The sequence below is a fragment of the Asterias amurensis genome, chromosome 16, assembly GCF_032118995.1.
Source record: "Asterias amurensis chromosome 16, ASM3211899v1".
NCBI lineage: Eukaryota > Metazoa > Echinodermata > Asteroidea > Forcipulatida > Asteriidae > Asterias > Asterias amurensis.
This window is the reverse complement of record NC_092663.1, coordinates 11,141,587-11,151,342: the sequence shown is the minus strand read 5'-3', so window position 1 is coordinate 11,151,342 and position 9,756 is coordinate 11,141,587. Positions and strand designations below refer to the sequence as shown.

The following is a 9,756-nucleotide window of genomic DNA, read 5'->3' as shown; positions in this document are numbered from 1 at the left end:
TGCATGTTACGTAATATCGAATATTCCAGTGCTTAATTTATAGCGAAGGCTATATATACCCCTACCTTTGGACTGCTGCAGCACTGCAGTGCAGTGCTAGAAGAGACAATGCAATACAATATTCCCTATCTTCCTCATAATTAACATGGGTTGCGTTTCGCTTAAGCAAATATCACAAAAACAAATTGTTTTTACAACTGCAGTTTCGCATCGCTGTAGCCACCATAGACCTATACATTTTCAGGATTCCACAAAGGTAAGCAATAATTTGTGGATTTACCCTTTGCCATTGTCTTTCAGCATGTTACGCCGGCGTGTCTGCTATATAATACGTCACTAATAAACAAGGAGTCGAGCTTTGTGTTTTTCCGTGTAATATGGAGCTATACAAAGTAGCTCCATGCTCACCCACACAAGTGTGTATATACCATGCAACCGTGGACCTCATTCTTCTTTTGTTTTAACCAAAAAAATTGATGAAACAATTTTTTTGTTGGTTTTGTACACGTTTTCCAACTACGGACCTTTCCCGAACCGTGGACTCTCAATGGTCCTCTAGGTCCCAAGTTTGAACGTTTTAAACAAAAACTCGCCATGCGCACACACAATTACAACATAATAACGTTCGCATTATGTCGATATCTGGCTCTTAAGGCCAAGTAAAAAATATACCAGTTGATCGTCCGGGTTTTTCCGAAAAGAGGAGATGGGGGGCCTTTTTGTTATTTCTTTCAAAGATGGCCAAATATTTTAATTCTATTTAAAGTCGCCACTTTAGCACAAGTTCTTAAAAGATTACACTCCGAATATTTGTCTTTTTTAAGACAAATTGTAAGAATAAAAAGGATGCGGCCTAAAAAAAAAAAGAGGGGACGATTAACTGTTTTCTTTTTTTATTTGGCCTAAGTATGTCCGAGTGGACTTTGCGGCCGTGGATAAGGGAGGGGTTTCACTCAGCGGTAGAATGAGATACAACAATAGTGTTTTTGTAATCGACAAACACATTGGTAGTAAGTCATCATGCTGCATCGATGGGTTGTCTGTAGACTCGATTCTTGTCCCGTTCTCGGTAAAGGGTCCATAAAGCGTATTGCGCCAACTAGCAACACCGCATGGTACGGGATTGGGACTTGAGTCAAGTCTAGGTTGTCTGATGGTTCATGGTCCTTGATGGTCCTAACATGCTAGCTTGAACGTCTGACTTCATTCTTCGAGGCTCGATCCTTGCGGATAAAGACAGGGGCCCAGTTTAATGCTGACCCCTGCAAGGTAGGTAGGCTACTATGTACTGTATGTTATGGTGGCCCTGATATGTTGATCACGACGTAGTGCGAGTCTCTAGAGTAGCCGGAAGACACAGAAGACGGACATTGGCTTTAGGCTGCAGAGGTAAGCAATGTTGGTACAGCTAGCTGTGTACATGTGAATTGTATAGTGGGAAGTTCAAGTTGTTAGGCAGAAAGTTCTACTTGACAACATTTCTTTCCTATTATATCGGAAACATTCGAGTGTGGGGCTCAAGTTGCAATGCAATAATGTAAGCTCAGTGAAATTTTGGGTGGTAGGCCTGCCCATGTTTTTCTGTGCCATGTGCTGAGCACGTGTTGACATGCTTTATGAAATCGGTCCATGGGTGCTCCTTGACCTTCTTTGATCATTGTACCATGAAGGTAGTTCTACCTCCATAATAGTGTACCGTGGAGGTCTATTTCTATCTCCATGATTGTACAGAATGAATGAGTAACCACTTCCACTTTCGAAAGAACATGGCTGCACAACTATGAGTATGACGATTGTGTTGTGGCAAATTCCACAAAAAACACTATAACGGGAAATAGTTAATAGCAGTTAAAGGGAAGGTACACGTTTGGTAATTACTCAAAACAAATATTATCTTAAAAACTGACTTGGTAACGAGCCTTGGGGAGCTGTTGATAGTATAAAACATTATGAGAAACGGCTCCCTCTGAAGTAGCATAGATTTTGAGAAGGAGGTAATTCCTCACTAAAATAATAAAATTCTTCTAGCCAGAAGTCTTTTATTCCTATCTGACAAAAGCACACAAATTTGTCCAACAAGGGTGTTTTTTTCTCTCATCATTTTCTCGTAACTTTGAAGACCAATTTAGCTCAAATTTTCACAGGCTCGTTATTTTATGCTTATGTTGGGATACACTAAGTGAGAAGACTGGTCTTTGACAATTGCCAAACATGTACCATCCCTTTAAGTTTTCAGAAGTGTTTTGAAAACTTTTGTGCACTTCTGGTGTAGGCCGTAGTTGTATGACCTTGTAACCTCTACCGGGCAACCTCGGTAGTCTAGTTGGTAAGAGACTTCTCTAGAATTGCAAGGGTCGTGGTTTCGAATCCCACCCGAGTAACATGCCTGTGATATTTGTTCACAGGACTCGGGAAAGTACTGAGTATACAGTGCTAACATACATCGGTGTTTATATGGGTAAAACAAAACAAATTAATGACCTTGTAACCATTAGTCAATATGAATTTGTAATTACCTTAATGAGCTAGCCGACGTAGTCATAGTTTGGACAAACAGTGTATCTTGTTTCACAGGTTTAAATAGTATGGAGGAAGCTGTAGTTGCTATCAATGAGACCCCCAAACCATTTCTTAGCATTGATGACGTCAGAACACTTCTCATGCGACTCTTCGGTGTCAAGGCTTCAACTATCAAGGAATTCGACAGCTACGACGATAGGACCTATCACGTGACTACAAACCACGGTCAGGGGATCGGAGACAACACGGAGTTCATCCTCAATGTCTTGAATTCAGGATTTACGGCAGAGGGCGCTGTTGAAGCCCAGACGGCCATTTTGGATTTCTTGCAGTCCGACTTTCCCGAGTTGCGGAGTCAGGCTCCAGTGCCAAATCTGGAGGGAAAGCTTGTTAGCTACGAGAAGATTTGCAATGAATTTCGAAATGGTAATAAAATTATATTGATAATATCGAAGTTCCCGCGCTTACCCATTTTTGATACTCATAAAAGTAAATAAATTTGAATTTCATGTTTTGCTCAGTTTAATAACACTAATGTATGGACGCTCCTTGGTAAAAATCATGCAATTATTCTCACACACAAAAAAGTGAAAAGGGGATTTAAATTTGACAGAATTTAAGCATCAGCCTAGTAATAGGTGCGTTCGTTTAGCTTCCCTGGGTCGACCCGTCGTGTGGCGTTTTTTTCTTTCCAGGACGAACGTGTGCAGATAATTACCCACGTTCGTCCTGGAAAAAAAACCGCTATACACCGGGGTAGACCCAGGGCAGCTAAACGAACGCACCCAATAATTACTACGACAACGTCATTGACCACCATCTTTGATGACAAGCACGACGCGCTGCGCGTGACTCTCAGCCAATGACAGCCGGCCCTTCACATACGTGCACGTTTCATCAACGATGGTCGCCATGCAAAGGGGTCTATTAATGTGATGTGATGTTGAGAAGATGACCTTTGCCTTATCGACCCAATTTACCTGACGTCATTACACAGTACATCTTGTTTGAACCACTGGGAGTCAAATATCCACGTGTTGGGGGATGGAGGTGAAACGCGGGTGTAATTGGTGCACCCCGCGGTCCACTTTAGCTTACAGTGCGAAATGCTTGATATTTAAAAAATAATGTCAATATACTCCTCTCGTACTTTTTGATCGCAGGGAGTGAAGTGAGAGGCGAAACTGCCGTGAGTGCCGTACGGCTCTTTATCTACCTACCCGGATCAACTCTTCTGTCTTCGGCTCCATTACCTCTGCCATTCTTCAAGAAAATCGGTACACATCTTGGAGAACTACAAATTGCTCTTCAGGTATTGTCTGTTTTAAAGTAACGTAACTGTGTTTAGCTAGCCTGAACATCTGACGTCACACTTCTAGGCTCGTGAATGACGCTAGGTCTAGCCTAAATCCCGGGTGATCCGTGATTTGGTTAGGAGGGGCAGGACAAAACTCCTTGTTTATCCCCGATGCTAATTTAACAATGGACACTAGAGGTAATTACTCAAAATAATTATTAGCATAAAACCTTACTTGATAACTTTTTACTTGGTAACGAGTGATTGGGAGAGGTGGATAGTATAAAACATTGTGAGAAACGGCTCGACCCTCTGAAGTGACGTAGATTTCGAAAAAGAAGTAATTTTCCACGAATTTTATTTCGAGACCTCAGATTTAGAATTTGAGGTTTCGAAACCAAGCAACTTCGTGTGACAAGGGTATTTTTTCTTTCAGTATTATTCCGCAACTTCGACTACCAATTTAGTTTAAGTTTTTACAGATTTGTTGTTTTATGCATACATATTATGTTGATATACACCAAGTGAGAAGACTGGTCTTTGACATACCAATAGTGTTCAGTGTCTGGCGTAATTCACGAGTCTCAAAGTGTGACGTCAGAAGTTCAGGCTAAAGGTCGACCCCAGTTAAAAATTATTAGTTTTAATCTTACTCCCGCCATTGACCTCCATGCAGAAGTATCCGAGAGAAATTGATGTCAAACCGTTGGAGCAAAGGGCAGCCACGGGGATATGGTGCCTGGCAAACATCCTCGATCTCAGGGCTTACTCACACGTGGTCAAAGATGCTAAGGCGTTGACGATTGTGAACGAGGTGATCACAGAGTTTGAAGAGAAAGTTTTACCAGTCGTCGGAGAATTTAGAAAAGGTAAATGGACTGGCATTCTTTGACGAAAATGTACAAAATACACAATTTTTCAGGCAGAATTATAAGAAAGATATACAACGAATGTCAATTGTGAAAGTTTCAGCTAAATAAAGCGTCGAAAACAAATGTCACGGTAATTCACAAGAATTTCACACCCGCCAACGCGAGGTGGCAGCGGGTACCAGCCGTACCTGGCCGCACCATTCGCGATCGGACATTAAACACTCTGAGAAACAATATAATTTAGAAACATTCTCATAAATTCAAATGTTTTTAGATGAAAATCAATACCATAATTACATTAAGTTTTAGGGTTTTCCCATCTATGACCCTGCTTTAACAGTAACTGTTGAAAAATTGAAAGCTGAAAGTTGAACACGCGAGGAAAGACTACCCAAAACACTAACCGTCTTCTCTTGACATTTTCATACGTAATGATCAAAAGGTCATTAAATGAAAACATGCCTATAAATTTCAAGACAGAAAATTAATCAAAAATGAATTTTTTACTTTGAAAACAAAATGTTTCCTTTTTCCTAACAAATACTTTGAAGAACACTCTTGACAAATAAACCTCGTTATACTGGGGCTCTAAAATATGCACAAGCAGTTTTACGAAATCCATTCTAAGCAGACGAATTGTATACATTATATTATCCCGCCAATATGAATAACTTATTGAATTGTTAGGGGTTATCCACCAACACGCGAGGAAAGACTACCCAAAACATTAACCGTCTTCCCAGAAGAGGTTATTATTGACATTTTCATACGTTATGATCAAAAGGTCATTAAATGAAAACATGGGCCTTTCTCAAAGCTCGGCTTGGGCTCCGGCTCAGGCTCCGCGTGCTGATATCCATGCAATACGCGCTGCTCGAAAATGCAGGTTAAATGCAAGCTGCGTACACAGCACGTGGAGCCTAAGCCTGAGCCGGAGCCCAAGCCGTGGTTTGAGAAAGGCCCCATGTCTATAAATTTCAAGAAAGGAAATTAATCAAAAATGAACGTTTTATTTTGAAAACGAAATGTTCCTTTTGCCTAACAAATACTTTGAAGCACATGTCACTCTTGACAAATAAACCTAATTTTTTACAAGTGGCTCCAAAATACGCACAAATTTACGAAATCCGTACAATTTGCACCACAGGGACCTAATGGTTATGAGCAGAAGAATTGTGTACATACATATACCGTCTTATTGAATAAGACTAACTTATTGAATTGTTAGGGGTAATCCACCAAGACTTCAGTGACTGCAATGTACTCGCAGTTCAGACAAACACCAACAAGAATAAGGACTTCGAGATCAGTGGTGTCATCGACTTCGACGACATGATGTTCTCCTGCCTTGTTTTCGATGTTGCAACTGCCATGATGTATCTGATGTTCTGTAGCGACGAGCCCCTGGAAGCCACTGCCAACCTTCTTGCCGGCTTCGAGTCGAGAGCTCCACTCCCGGAGAAGGAGCGAGGCGTGCTGCGTGTTCTTATAGCCGGAAGGTTCATACAGTCTCTCGTTCTAGGGCTGTACTTTGGTGGCTTGAACCCGGACAATTCGTATATATCACATAAGCAAGAAAGGGGTTGGACTCTCTTGGAACTGTTTTGGAACCATCCGCAAGATGAGTTAATGAAATTATGGAATGGAGGAGCAGATTGATTTTTAATAGACTTGGTTCCAAGTCCGTGATGGTGTTTTCTGACTACATGACATAGCCAATATTGCCTGAAATAACGCCCTTTTGTGGATTTATCACGAGTTGGGGCGTGTGGTGCACAATCTGCGGGGGCGTTTTGCTTGGCTGATACAGAGAATAATAACCGCAATCTCGGACTTGAAACCAAGTCTAGGTGCTTAGAAGGGAGTTCAAAATTCCATTTACAACCACATGGCTACTTTGATCCTAACGACACAGACCATAATCGTAAACAATGCCATGGAGTTACTGGCGAGTTTGTGAATATTTTATATCAAAACATTATAGAAAAGAAGGTTCTTTGTGTTTTGTCTAATGCTGTGCGTGGCAGATACAAAACTGTGAGCTCGCAGAATTAAACAGTTACTCTGGAATGAACCTATGCATTAACGACACATCACGACGCCATCTTGGAGGGACGACGAATTAGTGGAAAACACGTAGATTTGTACGCGCGGCGTAGAGCGGGTGCCAATGAGCCAAATTCGTTTGCCTTTTCGCAGAGAGCGCCGGTGTCGCATGCAATTATGTCCTCTATGCAATACTATCCGGATGACATTATTGCATATGCAATAATGTCCGCCGGACGGTTTTGCATATGCATTCGTGTCCGCCCGGACGCTGCTGAATAATGCAATTGTGTCCGCCCGGACACATTTGCATATGCAGTTGTGTCCGCCCCGTGCAAAACCGTCATTGCAGTAAATTAATCCCATTGGGGTCGACGTACCCCGTTCGCCATGTTTTTACAAGCCAAGTCCATAAGTTGGGTATTCGCTGCAATCATAAAATACGTGAATATTTATGCTGCATAATTATTTAAGTGCATGGGTGGGTTAAGTGCATGCACGCTCGCTTACGCGCGCACGTACATGTACATGTCCGCCGGACGGTTTTTGCATAGCCCCAGAGACACGATTGCATATGCAAAAATGTCCGAAGCGGACAGTTTTGCATGACGGACACAACTGCATTTGACACCGGCCCTACTCGCATCTTCATGTGCATATTTTTTTATAGAACCGTACCGCAATTAATGTTTGGGTGCGTATTATTATATTAGTTGTTTATTACGGCCGCCATGACGCACCCTGGTGCATGCTGGTCCAGCGATCATTATCAAGTTTGATCGCTTGCTAGACCGTCATGCATCCCATTCAGCAGTTGGCGCTTGCGCAAATGGTATTTGCGAAAAGGTATAGATAAATGACACTTGCACGTACGACCGTGACCTCACACTTCAAACCAGGAGTTGCGCCCCAGTTTGGGGTGTATAAGTTTGTTTTCTATGTACGTAGCCAGCCTCAGTCGTGTTGACCTGTTTTTATATTTCCATATAAGTGACTTGATTGTGCTATTTGTATGAGTGCTGTTGAGCAGAGGATTAAAATAATTTCAAGTGCAGGAAAATATTTCAGACTTCATTGTGTTGGTTTTTGCTGTAGTATTTTAGTAATTGCTCGTCCCCTTTGCATTGGATTATATAGACCGTGAAATAATTCTATCCTATGAAATCAATGGGCCTTGAAGACCGTGGTGCCTGTCTTCATTTTTGCGGATATAAAGACAGGGGACCAGAATAGGTCGGGCCGAGCAAACCATGACAAGATGAGCCTATTTTGGCCTTTGAGAATGGCGCTGACCCATCATAACACGGGTCTTTCTATAGCCCAAACAAGCAACATTTTTTGTAAGTGGATGTATGTAATTTACCCATCATGAACTATTGCGCCATGGTGGTGCTGGGCGGTTACGTGCCTGGCCATAATGGGTTTATCCCTGTAGTCCCTGCACCGCCCGAGTTTGCTGAAAACTATTACTTCAAGATTCTTGCAGTTAATTACTGGAATCGTAGTTCAAATTTTAAAAGATAGCCACAGCTTAAATTTTATGCACAATTTGAACCTTGATAATTGTATAAAAGTACAAGTTCGCATAAGAACAATAAATGTCTCTCGTTAAACGGCTACGGTAATTTTTATGGCGAATATTTGTTTGTAAGGATAAAACGGACACAATAGCTTTTCAAGGCTTTTATCTGACTCAAATATTGTACTGATTAAATGCGAAGGTGTTAGTTGTCGACAACATTATCATGAATGATGAATAAATGCAGTTTCCTTTGTGTTTATTTATGAGCGTTTTGTTTGGGTAAGAGCTAAATAATTTCATCATCATAAGCTTCATTAGCTTTTTTTCTACAAACACAAGCTTGCAAGGTTTCCTCCTACCACATACAGTATATCGATAGGCGGCTGGGTGGTCCAGTGGCTAAATGGTTATATGAGTTCTCAGCCCATGTTAATCGCTGTGAAAAATAACTGAAAATGCTCGAAAATGTTAAAAGCGAGACCGGATCGTACCTAGTCCAGTCAGGATACAGCGATTTCCAACGTTAATCCAAAACTCCCATTACGAAAAAATCAACTATTATTAGACGGCATAGTTTTCCTGCACGGGTGATTGGCTGACGATGACATCATCGACTAATATGGCAGCATGCTGTTTTTCGTTGGTATGGTGCCCCGACCACAACGGCAGCGTTAGTCAATAACAAAAGAGCCCGTCTATACCATGGGATAAATGAGCTAATTCTCATTCACTCATAGGGTGCGTTCGTTTAGCTTTCCTGGGTCGACCCCGGTGCGTGGCGGTTTTTTTTCCAGGACCAACGTGTGCAGATAATTACCCACGTTCGTCCTGGGGAAAAAAAACCGCCACACACCGGGGTCGACCCAGGGAAGCTAAACGAACGCACCCATAGTTTAGACAGGCGCTTTTTTTCGTCGATGATGTCATCGTCAGCCAATTACCCGTGCAGGAAAACCATACTGTCTAACAGTTGATTTTTTCGTAATTGGAATTTTAGATTATCGGTGGAAATCGCTACATCCAGACTGGACTAGGTACGCTCCGGTCTCGCTTTTAACATTTCCAGGTAGAATGGAATAATCTATTCATACATACTAAATGGGGACTGTTGCCGACATTCATAACGGGAACATTTGCCGTGTTTTTGTGACTTGTTTTCTCTGTTTTTGAAGCCATTTTTTACGTACAAATTTCTCTTTTTGAAAATTTGAGTTGCACCGATTTTTTTTATACATTAACGACAGATATGCTCTTCGTTTCATTTACTGGTACATTAATTTGGTTGAGACTCTCAGAAAAGGCTGAAAATGACCGAATCTCAGAAGCCCTTTTGACTAAATAATATTCACATAGAGGTCACGCACGAAAAACGATGCATACTCTGCAGATAAATCACAAAGGACATTAGTGACATGCGGGTAGACTGAATAAACTACCTCCATATGGTCCTACTAAACAGTGCTGGGTAACCGTCGAAGCCGACGGCCGTACGTGACTCT

At 41.7% G+C, this 9,756-nt stretch overlaps 1 protein-coding gene across 4 annotated transcripts; it reads left to right on the top strand.

Annotated features, from left to right (window-relative positions):
- Positions 1-119: 119 nt before the first annotated feature.
- Positions 120-8,044, top strand: LOC139948925 (hydroxylysine kinase-like). 4 transcript variants are annotated; one of them, XM_071947296.1, is made up of 5 exons: positions 120-256; positions 2,575-2,946; positions 3,684-3,832; positions 4,494-4,686; positions 5,918-8,044. In XM_071947296.1, the coding sequence occupies exons 2-5, from the start codon at positions 2,586-2,588 to the stop codon at positions 6,346-6,348; spliced, it is 1,134 nt and encodes a 377-aa protein (XP_071803397.1). In that variant the 5' UTR covers positions 120-256; positions 2,575-2,585; the 3' UTR covers positions 6,349-8,044. The 4 variants fall into 4 exon arrangements, with proteins under 4 accessions (XP_071803397.1, XP_071803398.1, XP_071803396.1 ...); XM_071947297.1 differs by lacking the exon at positions 120-256 and adding an exon at positions 977-1,269; XM_071947295.1 differs by lacking the exon at positions 120-256 and adding an exon at positions 977-1,389 and having other exon boundaries at positions 2,558-2,946.
- Positions 8,045-9,756: the final 1,712 nt, after the last annotated feature.

Coding starts and splice junctions, on each gene's coding strand:
- LOC139948925 (XM_071947296.1), top strand. CDS start 2,586: ATGGAGGAAGCTGTAGTTGCTATCAATGAGACCCCCAAACCATTTCTT. Junction 2,947..3,683: donor TTGCAATGAATTTCGAAATG/GTAATAAAATTA, acceptor TTTTGATCGCAG/GGAGTGAAGTGAGAGGCGAA. Junction 4,687..5,917: donor CGTCGGAGAATTTAGAAAAG/GTAAATGGACTG, acceptor TTGAATTGTTAG/GGGTAATCCACCAAGACTTC.